Source organism: Pogona vitticeps, chromosome 1 (genome assembly GCF_051106095.1).
Source record: "Pogona vitticeps strain Pit_001003342236 chromosome 1, PviZW2.1, whole genome shotgun sequence".
NCBI classification, from domain to species: domain Eukaryota; kingdom Metazoa; phylum Chordata; class Lepidosauria; order Squamata; family Agamidae; genus Pogona; species Pogona vitticeps.
The window spans coordinates 249,514,862-249,530,422 of NC_135783.1; the positions used below are offsets into that span (position 1 = coordinate 249,514,862).

Below are 15,561 nucleotides of genomic sequence, written 5' to 3' on the forward strand. Positions count from 1 at the left end.
CACTTTTCCTAGCATTCCTGTCTTTCTCAAGTGAGTTTTGCCTTCTCGTGATACAACTAAAGCACAACAGCTTTAATTTGGTCGCTTCAGCCCCGGGTTGAGTTCAGGCTTGATTTGCTCTGGAAAAAACACACACACTTATTTGTCTTCCTGGCCGTCCCATGGCAGAAACGTAAAACTGTCCTCCGACGCCACAAATTTCCCCGCTTTCTCCTGTATCTACCTTTCAAATTCTTAACCATCGGAAATACCCCGGAAGGGATGTCTTTAATTACCCGAAGGTTCTGTATCAGACAAAATCCAAAGAAACAAAACAACACACAAAAAAAGACAAAAACACAAGGCAGCTTAATAACTATTCTATTTTGATGTGAGCCTTCGTGGACACCTCGAAGGTGCTGTATTTACTTCTGTGTGGTATCACTGTTCACTTTCTCCCCCGTGTGTGCGTGTCTGCTATATGCCGTTAAGTACGTTTCCGAGTTATGGCGCCCTTTTAAATGGATGATCTCCGTGTAAAGTATACACTTGTAACTTTGGATTTCAGACCCTTGATATCTCACACCAAAACTCTTCTTCACGGAAGCTAGCTATTATCATTCATTCCCTCTTTTCTTTTCTTTGAAGTAAAAGGGCAACCGTGTGGCCAAAACGAAATAAAATCCAAATGCAACAAGAGGCGACACCTTTATAATGTATGATACTTTGCATTTGGATTGTCTCCTTCCTGTCTCTGAGACGATACCTGCCCTCCTCCTCTTCCTCCTCCTTTTCATCACTACAGTATTTCCTCGCCGCTTCCTTCTTCGGCTCGAAACGTCGCCCGGCGTCTCAGCCAATAGTTGGCGCTCTTCCCACAGTCCCTGCGTCTGATTGGAGAGCGGGGAGAATGACGCACTTTAAAAATTGCAGCGGGCGCCGCCATCACCCTTGAGCCTGGAACGTTTGTGCCGCAGGTCGGTCGGCGAGTCGGGAACGGGCGCTCGCACTCCTCCCAGGCACCGGACGGGCTGGCCCATCGTGGCGAGTGAGTGGCGGAGGGGAGCGGATGGGGCACGGCGGGCCTTGGGGAGAGAGAGAGAAAGAGAGAGGTTGCGGCGGCTGGATCCCCCCCGGATCCCCCCCCCAGGAGACAAGGGAAACTGGCGGGATGTGTGTGTGTGTTGTGGTCTTCAGGAGGACCTGTTTCCGTGTAAACGTTGTCCTTAGTGGTTTCAGTCCCCTATTCCAATCCAAACGTGGGAGCTGCTTGCTGAGTCCTTCCCATTTCCCCACTGCCGCCACTCGAACCTTAGGCTGAATTGGGGATGTCTAGGTCAAGCTAGGGAAAAGTTGATCTTGGACGACAATGCCCAGAATCCCCAGGCATGACGGGGGATTTGGGTACTTAAGGTGTTTCGAGTTCTGAGCAGAAGTGGACGTCTAGGTAGTGTAGCCCTGGAGAGTGGGAGGTAGCGTATCCTCGCTTGATAGCTTGGACCTCACTCACAAAGGCAGGAACTGGGAATACTGTACATTTATTGGACCACTGAATAAACACCGACCTTTCAATGATAATTTATCTTCCTCAGGCTGTGCACCATGTTCTCATGGGTAGGTCCAAAATTTCTATGCTTTTATTAAAGTCCGAAAGTGGGGAGTTAGATGTAGCTTCTTAGATGGACATGGTTGTAGTCTGCAAGAGACCCATTGCACTCCCTTCTGGATGATGTGCCTTGTTTTCCCTGGGATGGCCTCATGGAGGCTCTAAATTTGCAGCATGATCTTGTAAAAACATCCAAGTCAAACACGAAATTGGGTATGGATGTGTACTCCTTCTCAAACTGGGTGAAAGTAACAAGTGAGGTACCCCAAGGCTCCATCCTGGACCCTGTGCTCTTCAACATTTTGTTAATGATCTGGATCAGGGAATGCAGGGAATGGTAGTCACATTTGCCGATGACACAAAATTGAGTGAAATAGGTAATGCCCTGGAAAACAGAAACAAAATTCAAAATGATAGGTTTGAGCACTTGGCTGAAAACAACTGAATGAAATTCAACAGGGATAAGTGCAAAGTACTGCACCTAGGAAAAAACAAACAAACACACAGATGGGGGATACCTGGCTCAGCAATTCTATGAGCAAGAAGGATCTTGGAATTGTAGATCACAAGCTGACTATGATGTGGCTACAAAAAAAGCCAAATGCTATTTTAGGCTGCATTAACAGAAATATTTTATTTTTCTTTATAAATTTATTGTCATTGTATAAATATACATAGTATACACATACAACGAAATTCACAAATATAATCTCCAAATCCCATTAGGTACTAGTTCCTCTCTATTCAACATTGGTTAGACCTCATATTGAGTATTGTGTCCAGTTCTGGACACCACATTTCAAGAAGGATGCTGACAAATTGGAACAGGTTCAGAGGAGGGTGACAAGGATGATCAAGGGGCTGGAAACCAAGCCTTAAGAGGAAAGGCTGAAACAACTGGGCATGTTTAAACTTGACAGGATTTTTCAAATACTTGAAAGACTGTCATACAGAGGAGGGGCAGGATCTGTTCTCGATCCCTGAGTGCAGGACACTCAACAATGGGCTCAAGTTATAGGAAGACAGATTTCACTTGAATATCATTGACTATGCAAAAGCCTTTGACTGTGTGGACCACAGCAAACTATGGCAAGTCCTTAAAGAAATGGGAGTGCCTGACCACCTTATCTATCTCCTGAGAAATCTATACATGGGACAGGAAGCAACAGTTAGAACTGGATGCGGAAACACTGATTGGTTCAAAATTGGGAAAGGAGTACAACAAGGCTGTATATTGTCTCCCTGCTTATTCAACTTGTATGAAGAATGCATCATGCGAAAGGCTGGACTGGAGGAATCCCAAACGAATTAAGATTGCTGGAAGAAATATCAACAACCTCAGATATGCAGATAATACCACTCTGATGGCAGAAAGTGAAGAGGAATTAAGGAACCTTGTACAGTGGTGCCTCGCACAACGATTGCTTCATACAACGATGAATTCACACAGCGATGGGTTTCTTTGAGGAATTTCCCCCATCGTTTAACGATGTTCTCTATGGGGGAATTTCACTTAACGATGTCCCTTTTTCGCTCCTGTAAAAGTGTCTTAAACTGTTTGAAGCCTGTTTTAAATGCTTGCAATCGTTAGCGCACCTCCTGAACCCTATGCAAACTTAATTTGGTGTTGTTCTGAGTCTTTGTTAATTTTTGGTGATTTTTTAAATTCTCCATTGAAAGCCTTTGAATGGTCCATTCAAAGGCTTTCAATGGAGAATAAAAAAAATCACCAAAAATTAACAATGACTCAGAACAACACCAAATTAAGGTTGCATAGGTTTCAGGAGGTGGGCTAATGATTGCAAGCATTTAAAACAGGCTTCAAACAGTTTAAGACACTTTTACAGGAGCAAAAAGGGAGATCGGAAAGGGCTCTTTGATCTCCGTTTCCCTTTTAAATCTCTTTCCGATCTCCCTTTCTGCTCCTGTAAAAGTGTCTTAAACTGTTTGAAGCCTGTTTTAAATGCTTGCAATCGTTAGCCCACCTCCTGAAACCTATGCAAACTTAATTTGGTGTTGTTCTGAGTCTTTGTTAATTTTTGGTGATTTTTTTTCTCTCTCATTGAAAAGCATTGGAACTGATTAACCGGTTTTCAATGCATTCCTATGGGAAATGGTGTTTCACTTAATGATGTTTTCACATAACGATTTTTTTAATGGAACCAATTAACATCGTTAAGCGAGGCACCACTGTAAAGAGGGTGAAAGAGGAGTGCAAAAAATGGTCTGAAGCTTAACATCAAAAAACCTAAGATCATGGCCACTGGTCCCATCACCTCCTGGGTAATAGAAGGGGAAGATATGGAGGCAGTGTCAGATTTTACTTTCTTGGGCTCCATGATCACTGCAGATGGTGACAGCAGCCTGAAATTAAAAGATGCCTTCTTGGGAGGAAAGCGATGACCAACCTCGACAGCATCTTAAAAAGCAGAGACATGACCTTGCCAACAAAAGTCCGAATAGTCAAAGCTATGGTTTTTCCTGTAGTGATGTATGGAAGTGAAACCTGGACCATAAAGAAGGCTGACCGCCGAAGAATTGATGCTTTTGAATTGTGGTGCTGGAGGAGACTCTTGAAAGTCCCCTGGACTGCAAGGAGAACAAACCAATCCATTCTAAAGGAAATCAAGCCTGAGTGCTCACTGGAAGGACAGATCCTGAAGCTGAGGCTCCAATACTTTGGCCATCTCATGAGAAGAGGGGACTCCCTGGAAAAGACCTTGATGTTAGGAAAGTGTGATGGCAAGAGGAGAAGGGGACGACAGAGGATGAGATGGTTGGACAGTGTCATCGAGGGACCAACATGAATTTGGCCCAGCTCCGGGAGGCAGTGGAAGACAGGACGGCCTGGCATGCTCTGGTCCATGGGGTCACGAAGAGTCAGACACGACTAAACAATAAACAATGAGGAAAAACTTCCAAACTGTTAGAGCAGTATAGCAATGGAACCAATTGCTTTGAGAGTGTTGGTATATTGCAAGATCTAACATTTTACCCACATTGGGTTAATATACTTAAAGATCTCACCGGTCTCTTATAATTAATTAGCCTCTATATAAAGCCTTATCTCTCTCTCCCTGTCCCTCTCCTTTACACGCTCCTTCGATGGTGCTGAATGACAGAGTAAGGCAGAGACCGTGTGTGCTTGCCTAGGTCTGTGGGCATTGCCTCAGTTGCTGCCTTTTTCCCTTTACTGTTTTGTAATGTAGTTTTAGTATTTCTTATTTTCTTAGGATGTTCTGTTTACCCTTTTCCTACGAGAACCAGGTAAAGATTATTATTTATATTTTGTCTCAGTGTCTGAAAGCCTTTTTTTCCAACAGAGAGGCGGCGAGTGCTCCAACATTGGAGACATTCAAGAGAAATTTAGACAGCCACCTGACAGATATCCTTTGATTTGTGTTCCTACACTGATGGTCTTATAGGTCCCTTTCAACTTCATGATTCCTTGATTCTATGATGTTGAGATTTAACTACTGTAATCCTGGTTTGTATATTACCATTATCAATAACTACTTCTCATGTACTGTTCACCAAAAGGCCCTGTCTGGACCAACTTGCTTGTTAAAATGGATAAAAGTGTGCCCAACCTGAAAACAAGGTTGTACTTTTATTTAATAATTTTGTGCCGTTAGGTTAGTTCTGACATGGTGACTGCTTTCAGGAATTTCTCGATAGAGAGTAGTCAGAAGTGGTTTACTATTCCCTCCTCCTAGGAGCATCCTGGGGCTGCAAGTTGCCCAAAGCTGCATGCACTGGTTCCTTTGGGATGCACAGTAGGGACCTGGGCTAACTTATGAACTGAGCTATCCAGCCAGCTGATACCTTTATTAGACCACTATAATAAATTGCTGATGTCCTGTATTTCTGCTTTAGAGTCTTGCAGCCAAATTGAGGTGGTAAAATTTCCTTTAAAATTATTCCTAAGTACTTTGCATTGACAAGTGATTTCTGGTTTGGTGTTGTTAGATGTTTATGCATAGTTTATCTGATGAAATGCATGACAATACATTATAAAAGTTACCATATATGGAGGGAAAAGTTGCTTAAACTTAATTTTGCCAACACTGAGATCTGATACCTTGTAGAGAGTGTTTTGCAAATTGGCACATCTGTAATATTTTTAGATTTTGAGGCACATCTTCTCTATGCTATCTCAAAGTGGAAATCTTGAGGCTGCAGTATAGACAGCAATGTTTCTCCTTAAAGCCATAGTCTTTAGGAAACATTCCTTGAACTAACCTTGTTACAGTACAAGCAGAGCTTTCTGTAGTGGCACAAGAACCATAAACTTAGCTCTGGGGTAGGCTGGCAGCCAATGCAGATTCTGCAACACTGTTGTAATATTTGCACTTGGCTAGGATCGATGCTCATCCTTCTGAATATGAAATTAATTTTTTTAAAGTTCATGGAGCATTAAATACCAATTGTTAAAATAAGCAGTGCAGAGCAGAGAAAGTGACGTTTCAGATAAGCACATGTTAAGGCTTGTTGTTGCTTTAGATTGCAGCATTGGGATTTTTGTTTTTCTTTGGCTTGACCAAAAATAAGATATTTGTTTTTTCCAGGTCAAGCTGTTGTTCAAGATGGTATCTCTCGTGAACCTGGAAAAGGAGGCACAAAAGAAACTTGAAGATTTCCTGCAAAATGTCCACAATAGAGATTTTTTGTGGATGGATGAGATCCTTGAAGAGGCGATCAAGATATCCAATAGGTACAGTCTAAAAACCTGCTGGAAGTAATACCAAAGTGCTGCTGTTTTGTTGTATCTGTATGAAAATGTAGCAGTCTCAGCTCTCTATGAAGTATTGTCACCCTGACTAGTTTTATTTTACATCAAGGGAATTGTAAATGTAAGGGCTCATCCATACTGTGGTGTTGTCTCCACTCTTTCTAGGATGAGGTGGCTCTGGGTCCTTCTGGTGCTTTTTGTTACAAACTTGAATTGATATCCTAGTATAGTTGTGAGAGAGAGCCACCAAGTGTGCCATCCTCCCCGAAGAATCAGCTAGGAGTGACTGAAGGATGTGTCGTGGGAGAACTGATTAAAATTGATGATGGGGAAATAGGGAGGAGCAAGGCGGTTGAGGTATTCTTGGCTGCGGGGAGACAGAGACAGAAGTGGGTGGAGTTAGATCTGATGAAGTGGGATGAGATAAAAGAGGAGAAGGAGGAGTGGCAGAAAGGAAAAGATGACAGGAGCGTACAGACGGAAGAAACAGGAGAGGCAAGGTACAAATTCATAAATCTTCTAAAGGAATTTCCCAACTTAAAGACAGGAGGAGGTCTGCTGCCAGATCCTCCTGGCGGGATTAAGAAAGACTAGATCAGGATGGAATATGGGAGTGGTTTGTCCTACACAGGATACGGGGAAGAAGGAGACCCTTTTTGGTGTCAACAGCTATCTTCCCCCGTCTGAAGGGAGACTACATGAAACACCCATGTTGCGGGACAATGTGTGCAGTATTGAGTTTCCCGGTGCGGAACAAAGTTATACCAAGCACTTTGGGGTGAAGAAAGATTAAGAAATGGTAGAAGTGTGGAATTCGAGAAAGTTAAAAGTTACAAATTGTTGCTGGAGTTGAACGAGTTGGATCCTTTTGGTTTGAGAATTTCTGATGTTAAAACAAATAAAGAATCGTTATTTGTACCGGTTGCTCTTTTCCTTCTGTTCTTCCCGCCGAAACCCAGGGCCCGCCCACAGATACAAAGGAACCTAATCACAATAGTATATTTCTTGCTGGATGCACTAGGTCACACTGGTACTACCAGTTCACATGACATCTTTAAGTGCTCCCCAATGTCTCATTTCCAATGTAAATCCCCACCCCTTGCCTCTCCCTACCTACTTCATTCTTTCTGTCCTCTATCTTGTTTAACCCACCCACTATTTTCAAACCTTTGTGTTTTCATTGTAATGTTTATTAATCTTAATCATTTTTTTCTTTACAGTTTTCACTTTTATGCTATAGGGCAGAAGTTAGAACAATTGTTTTTAAAAAGCAGGAACACAGGATATTGCAAACACTGAACAGGACTAGTAGTAAACTGTAACAAGATGGAGAGTAACCAGCATAAATGCACTTGTAAGGAAACATGAAATGATAAAACACCCACAAAGTATGCTGATTGTGCATTCAAGAAAATCAACACCGAGCAGAGCTTTTTGTTCTGCTTTGTCTCTGTTGACACTAGTTTCAGTCCTATGTTATGTAGTCACTAAGATGCAGTACCTGTATTGTGACTGCAAGCAAAGCTGAACAGATGTTCAGTGTGGATGGACCCTGATTAAAATAAAATTTCCTGACTAGGAATGAACCTTGTCTGGATGCTCTGACAGAATACATTGGCTTGCAACTGAATTGAGCTTTGCTGTAACCTAGGAGCATGTTTAAAAAAAATTAGTCACATAGCACATGCTCATTTTGCAATTCACACTTATCTGTCCAGACAAGTAAAATTTCAGTCTGGCATTTTCTTTAAAACAAAAATGATTCCTTGGAGACTAAGGTTATATTTTTAGTACATAACTTTCTGATATGCTGTTTTATTACATTAGCTGTCTGAAATTTTACAGTCTAGAACTTAATCAGTTCAATCTATCACTTATGTGTTAATATGCAAAAGGTTTTTAGGAGTATTTTTGTACAGTGGTGAAGTTGAAGCACAGACTGGCACCAGAACAGTCTAATTATCCTAACCATTCCAAAAATGAAAGATGGGACAATAGCCTGAGTATCCTGTGAGAATATTGGGAAAATGTGTGCAATTTGGCTCTGTCAGGAGGCCAGCTCTTCAAAAGAAGATATTTATATTCCTTGGTCTTCCTGAGAACGGTTCCAGTTGTGCTAGACCTGCAGCATTAATTGTATGGTTTGGTTTTAAATTAAAAAAAAACTGACTTTATGAGTTATTATAAAGTCCTTATCAAACTGTAGATTTGCCAACAAGCTATTGATTTGGCCACTTGTTAAATCAGCTGTCTAAAAATTTGTTAGCTAAAGGTACGTAGCTGACTGTAATTTAATCTATTGCTCTTGCTGCTCATTTGTCAAAACAGTAATTCCAGTGGAGAACCACTACTGATGCCAAAAACTCCATCACAGAAAAACCGCCAGAAAAAGAAGCACTTATCTTCTGTTAAGAAAGATCAGTTTTCCAAAAAGAGGTAGGATGAACGTTCTGCGTGTCTGGCCCTGTGCATGGTTGTCTAGGATGCTTACTGAGTAGTGCTTAACATTCCAGTTTGATGAGATAATTAATGAGGATTAGGACTGTAGTGTTTCTCTAATCTGTTAGAAATCTTTTGAGGAATGAAAATAGTTACTAGGAAAAGTTTGAAACATTTAAAAGCAGTGTGTGATAGCACCATCTAGGAAGAAGCACTCACTTACTGAGCCTTGTGGCGCAGTGGTTAAACCGCTGTACTGCAGCCAAAACTGTGCTCACGACCTGAGGTTCAATCCCAGGCAGCCGGCTCAAGCCTTCTATCCTTCCGAGGTCGGTAAAATGAGTACCCAGATTGCTGGGGAGGCAAAGTGTAGCCTGCATAATTAACTTGTAAACTGCCCAGAGAGTGCTTGAAGCACTGTGGGGCGGTATATAAGCAGCACGCTTTGCTTTGCTTTTGTTTTGCTTTTCACTTGGGAAGGGGGAAGGAAAAATGTCTTCGGAGAGAGAATGCATGTTATATCCAAGATACTTTCCCCCACCCTTATTTATTACTGTATCTTTATTCATCTGATGGTTTATCCATATTTAATCTATAGATTTTTTTCCCCTAAAACCTAGAATTAGCAGGGAAATGCTCACTCTGGATCTGCTAGCAGGTGTGAGTTAGGGAAAGGGTGGCTCCATCCTGAAGGCCCCAGTTTTTACTATTGATATAAATTTGCTGTTAGCTGAGGCTGGTATAAGCTTTTCCTCTTCCACAGACTCCAGTAGGAAATGGAAATTGCTCTCTGCTTCAATGTCTGGCTAGCCCAGCATGAACCAGTAGGTTTTGGAAGTGGTGGTCAGGGATCTGGTACTTTGTCTTCCCACCCCACTTAGGTTTGTGGCATAGGAGTTCTTTATCTTGATGTCCATTTTAATGAGGATTGCTCTTACATGAGCAACCTTCCCACAAATCAATTAGTCCAAATGTTTGGGAATTTTTAATATATATATATATATATAACTTTGACCATCAGGTTGGCAAGCTTGAGGGAGACAGTTTGAGGGCATGAAAGCTTTGTCATAATGCTCTGATGGAGTACTATGACCTAGGAAAGCAATGTAACTTCCAATTTGTCTGCATTTATTTCTGTTTCTGAAACGACACACACTCTGCATAGAATCCAAAGAGTGCTGTCAGTTTCTATAATGTCAAAAGAAAAACAAATGCAATGTACAAAGAAGCATATGTCTCCCCTCCACCACATTGCTTTGTTTGATTGGGCTGTCAGTGCAAAGTGTGTCTCTAATATTTGGAGCACAATAATTTCCCAATTTATTTTATCAGTTCAGCTACGTTATTAGTTGAATTATTAGCATTGAATGGCTGAGAATTTAAAGGATAGGTTTTGCTCTGTGTTTATTCAAAAGCCCTTATCTATTTTGTTCTAGTAAGCTGTTTTTCTGTTTTCTTAAAAGTGTAAATATAAAGTTCGTTTTGCACCTTCCCTAGCTTCTCTGCCAGTTGTTCTCTGCAGTGAACTAGATTGCCCCCACCTTCCTGACAAGTGTGCTCAATTTATTAGGTTGTCAAAAAGGTACAGTACCCGGTCGTCATCTTCTAAACAGACTGGCCAAAATCTCCAGCACAGAAAAGATTCAGACATGATGATTGATGCTGAGACTTCTTCACCTTGTCATCGTGTGACTCGATCTCGGGCGATGAGGTCTGCCAGGCCCTCACAGGATTCTTTCAAGAAACTGAGTATCGATTTAACCAAAGGGCGGATACCCCTGGTAGAAATCAGTGCTAATGAGAGACACAGTGCAGAATTGCAGGTGAAGCAATCACCACCCCTAACAGGGAGTGTTGCTCGGAGCATCACTTTGCTGTCGAATGGCAAGTCCCCCATAAAGGAATCACAACCTTTGTCTAAAGCTTCTTTGATTGTGATCCCAGACACCCCTGAAACAAACATTACAAAAGAGGGACGGGGAGCTTCCAAGATGAAAATTGCAAATATGTCGATTCCTAAAACCCCTGAAAAGAAAGAAGCCACCACTCAGCAAGAAAATATTTGTGACCAGCAACAAGAAGATTGCAAGTCGTGTGAAACTGAAGCGGCACAGAACTTAGCTGAGAGTCCACAGACACCCACGGCACCAAAGGCAAACCGTCGGTCAGTACGCCGAAGCCTAATGGGTAGACGCTCAATGAACTCCAAAGCCTCTTTGGTTGAGACGTACTCATTAAGCATCCAGAGGGAAAGAATGGTTCGGAAATCTGTTACCAGGAGTTTGTCCAAGCGTAAAAAAGGCCAGCAATCATCAGCTGCTTGTAAGTGCACGAGTTATACCTTTCAGCCTCACGAGGCAGCCATGTCTGGTTTTGTCTCCCTGATCCTTTTTTCTTTTATGTCTGAAGCCACCTACTGTCCGTTTAATTTGATATTGCTAGTGATATGAAGCAGGGTGGATTTGATTAAATCAAATTGTTTAAAATCCTGAGTTAAATTTTAAAAAGAGATTTTGATTATTTAAAATTTAAAAATCTTAAAATTTGAATCATGATTTTAAAAATCATAGATTTTTTTAAATACACTCTGATATGAAGGGGGGAATGTGAATTTTGGGGGGAGGGAAATCAGGAAAATTCCTCTTTTTCTTCTTCAAAAGCACTTTTCAGTTCTTTCAGTGGAACAACTGAAAACATTTATTTTAAACTGCCCTCTGACAAAACATTTTTCCTTCAGAAGGAGTGAAGTACTTTGCAAGACACAGTATCTTGGGAAATTTAAATGATCTGATTCTGGCTTCTGGGTGTTGGTGTTTGTCCTCTTGCCCTCTGAAGCTCATCTGCAGGTGTCAATAGACAACAGTCATGTTCTTTTTCTCGTTCCACATGCCCCTGTTTCCATCCTTGTACCAGGTTCTCTATACAGTGGTGCTTCGCATTACGATGTTAATTCATTCCAGCAAAATTGCTATAGAATGAAAACATTGTAAAGTGAAATTAAAAAGCCCATAGAAACGCATTAAAACCCAATTAATGTGTTCCTATGGGCTTGAAACTCACTGTCTAGCGAAGATCCTCCATAGCGCAGCCATTTTCGCTTACTCCTGCATTCTGCCCTTCCAAGTCTCAGTCCTCTCATTTCTTGGCCACAGTCTTCATTTGGATTGATGATTGAACCATGGAATACTACTTTAATTTTCCATTGTCAGCATTAAAATTGTGTAGTTCTTCTGTAGTCAGGATTTTTTTTTTGTCTTCATGTTCAACCAGAGTCCTGTTTTGGCATTTTTTTTCTTTCATTTTCATCAAAATCGTTTCAAGGCATTGCTGCTTTCTGTCAATAAGACGGTGTCATCTGCATATCTTAAATTATTCATGTTTCTTCCCCCAGTTTTCACTCTTCCTTCATCTGAATCTGATTTGGCTATCCATTTGATATGTTCTACATAAAGCTTGAACAGATAATGTGGAGATAAAATTCACTCTTTTTTGACATCTTTGCCTATAGGAAACCATTCTGTCTCCCCATATTCTGTCCTAATGATAGCTTCTTGTCCACAATACAGTTAATGCATCAGGACAGTCAAGTGCTGAAGCACACCCATTTCTTTCAACAGAATCTGAAGCTTCTCATGATCTAGACAAAGGTTTTGCTGTATTCTGTAAAGCATAGATGGATCTTCTGAAATTATTTGGTGCTCTCCAATAGCCAGTAGGATATGTACAATATGATCTTGAGTGTGGCTTCCTTTTTGGAATCCAGCTAGAATATCAGGCATTTCTCACTCCAAAGTAAAAAAGAAACTCTTTGAGCATCACTTTGCTTGCATGGGAAATTAATAGTTACTGCAGTCTTTGGCATCTCCTTTCTTGGGAATTGGACTGCATCTTGAACATTTCCAGTCTGTGAGTCATTGTTTTATTTTCCATATTTATTGGCATATTCTTGTTGGGATTTTGATAGATTCAGTCTCTGCGGCTTGAAATAGTTCTATTGGTATCCCATCTACCCCTGGTAATTTATTTTTTCCTAGTGTTTTCCAAGCATCTTCACTTTCTAGAACTGGAGTATGATCATAGGATTCCTCTTTAAAGGAATCTGTCATCCTTTTATCTCTTCTCGATGGGGCTTCAGCATACTGTTTCCATCTTCTGTTTATTTTCTCCTGGTCGGATAATGTGCTTTCCTGGTTTTTCATCATTCCTAATCTAGATTTAAATTCCCCTTTGATTTCTTGGATCTTTTGAAGAGATGTCTTGTTTTTCCCTTTTGTTTTTCTCTACTTCTTTGCACTAGTTTCAGAACTCTGGCTCTACTTCTGTCACCTTCTATTTTTGCATCTCGACTACCCTTTACAGTTTTAAGTGTCCTTCTGTCATCCATCTAGGTTTTTTCTTTTTATTACAAGAATTGTCTTTTTGAATTCTTCCTTAATAATGATTCAGTTTGTTAAATTGAATCTGGAAAGCTGTGAATTTTCAGATTTGTGATTCAACATTGCTGGCTTTTGTTTTTATCTAGATATAAATACATACTTATATGGCACCTACATACCCATTTGTGGACATCATGGCATATTATATAGTATTATCCTTGGGACAACCTCTTAGGTTGTGTGTGCTGCTCACACAGAAGTCTCCAGGAAGCCATATGGATGCAGATGCTGGCAGGTCTTGAACCAGGCAACTAGATGCCAGAGTTAGGTTTCTGGGCCACCATACCCATCTTCCTTTCCTGTATTGTCTCTGTCTTCAATATTTACTCTGCCTTCCTTGTCCAGTTCCACATATATGATCACAGTTCCATTTATCCTGTATCTTTGTACTGTATGTCATGTTGGCTTAGTCTGCTGAAAAAACAGAATCTTGAAGCGAGAACTGGTAACTTGATTGCCACACAGGCTGGTTCTTATCACAGGAGGCACAATGGGGGGAAAATTCCCAACATTGTTTCCACAGCCGGAAACCTAAACTACTGAGATATCCATACCAGTCTATTTGATTGTAGGTGACTTAGTTTTCATGAGTGCAACATAGCCACTAATAACATTTTATGAGACCCCAAGTATAGGTTTAGCTAGGGTGCTTATGATGCAATTCAGTTATATTTAAACGAGTCAGGAGAGTCTTTTGTTTAATATTACTAAAATTATTTTAAAACGTGTTCTTTGTTTAAAAATGATTTTTTTGTTTAAAAGACATGTTTAAAATTCTTCAATATTTTTGCCTTTTGTATTATGCAATGAGGAGAGCAATCCAAATAACGGTTGCCAGTAGTGAGAAGATAATGGGCTATTTCTCAGCGTTAAGCAGCTGTGAGATGTCCGGTAATTTTTCACAAATGTCTTGTTTGAATGAGCATATAAAGGGGAATGTAGTCTGCTACAGTTGTTGTCAACACGAAAGTGGACAGGTTGAAGGTTATGCATGAGAATATCTGCTGAGAAAACAGGAGGGTGTGAGGTATCTGGAGCTAGTTTGGGTCTATGGTGCTATCATTGGGTTCAGTGACACAAACAAGTGCACCCAGAAGGCTGCAAGATGTCCACCCACATCTTCTGACCATTGTCTCAGGTAGGTAGTGCACTTAATGCTCCAAATTCCAGTTTGGTTTGAAATCCTGCTACCAGGTCTTAATCTGTGAAGATCTTCCAGGCTTCTTTCTGAATGAAATTGACAAAGGAAATGTCAAGGCTGCAGACTTTGCTTTCTGATCTGCTTCATGGCCTTTCTGGTTCAGCTGAAATACAGATGTTTGCTCTTTAGTGTATACCAAACCCTACTGATTCTTATGGAGATCCAGGGTGTTGCTACATGTAGTGAAGTCCAGTAAGAGACAGAATGTCTCTGTATGCACCAAAATACTAGATTTTTCATTCTGCTCCTATTTCCTGGTTGAAAAAAGATTTGTGTCTCTTCCTCTTCAGCTCAGATGATTTCAGAGACGTTAGTGGCGGAAGAAGCTTCTGAATCTGGGTGAGGTTATTTTAATTAAATCTTATTGTTGCATCCATTTCAGGCTGTCTAAAATAAAGTGCAGGCAGAACAGATATTCTGCCCCTCTGCAGCCCCTCTGGGTCTGCTTCAGAGAGTTGGGGAGGACCTTTGGGAAGATTAAGCCAGTCACCAAGGACCTCAATGTAGCACTCCCCTGATGTTTTCATTTGTTGTTGAAATGGTCACTCCCACCTTCTGGGAGGGCAGTTTTGCCATGTTTTCAGCCTCTGATGTGCTGTTTTAAGCTTAAAATTGGAAGTGATCAAGTTTATTTTTTAGGAAACAGACAGTTAGGTCTCTAGACTCCAGGGGAGAAGAGGAACCCCCAGACCTCCAGAAATTGTGCATCAGTGATTTAGAAAGCTACAGGGGGTAGAAGAGCAAAAAGAAGTCTTGTTGTACAGTATTAGTACAGGTGATAGGTTGGATTATTTAAACACAAAATAGTAAGATGTATTTAGTTTAAGACCTTGCTATAAGACAAAAGGTTGAAAGGAATTCACCAGTTTTTGCTTCTGTATCACTATGTATATCTTATGTTTTCTTCCCCAGGCTGAAGTTAGATCCTAATTCGGAAGAGGTAAGTTCTGCAAAGGGTAAAAGTGAAAAATGAAAACCCTAAGGAGACCATTTTATTCCTCATTACCTGCGGGAACCATCATTTCACTGAATAAATTTAGACATAGAAAGAATGGCACTGTTAGGCAGGCTAGATTTGATTTAAATCAAAAGAATTGCATTTATTTTTATTTTTGACAATTTAAATTAAAATATCATTATTTAAAATAATTAAATTATGGTTTAAATC

General features: G+C 40.7%; 1 protein-coding gene across 5 annotated transcripts in view; it reads left to right on the top strand.

Annotated features, from left to right (window-relative positions):
* Positions 1-890: 890 nt before the first annotated feature.
* INCENP (inner centromere protein) overlaps positions 891-15,561 on the top strand; it is a 29,916-nt gene continuing 15,245 nt past the window's right edge. For 3 of the 5 annotated variants that reach the window (XM_072985560.2, XM_072985561.2, XM_072985565.2), the window contains exons 1-6: positions 891-1,027; positions 6,154-6,299; positions 8,646-8,753; positions 10,327-11,078; positions 14,684-14,732; positions 15,306-15,333. In XM_072985560.2, the coding sequence (XP_072841661.2) occupies positions 6,172-6,299; positions 8,646-8,753; positions 10,327-11,078; positions 14,684-14,732; positions 15,306-15,333 (1,065 nt within the window). In that variant the 5' untranslated portion in view covers positions 891-1,027; positions 6,154-6,171. The remainder of the gene's footprint in view (positions 1,028-6,153; positions 6,300-8,645; positions 8,754-10,326; positions 11,079-14,683; positions 14,733-15,305; positions 15,334-15,561) is intronic. The other 2 variants (XM_072985562.2, XM_072985563.2) reach the window with 1 other exon arrangement.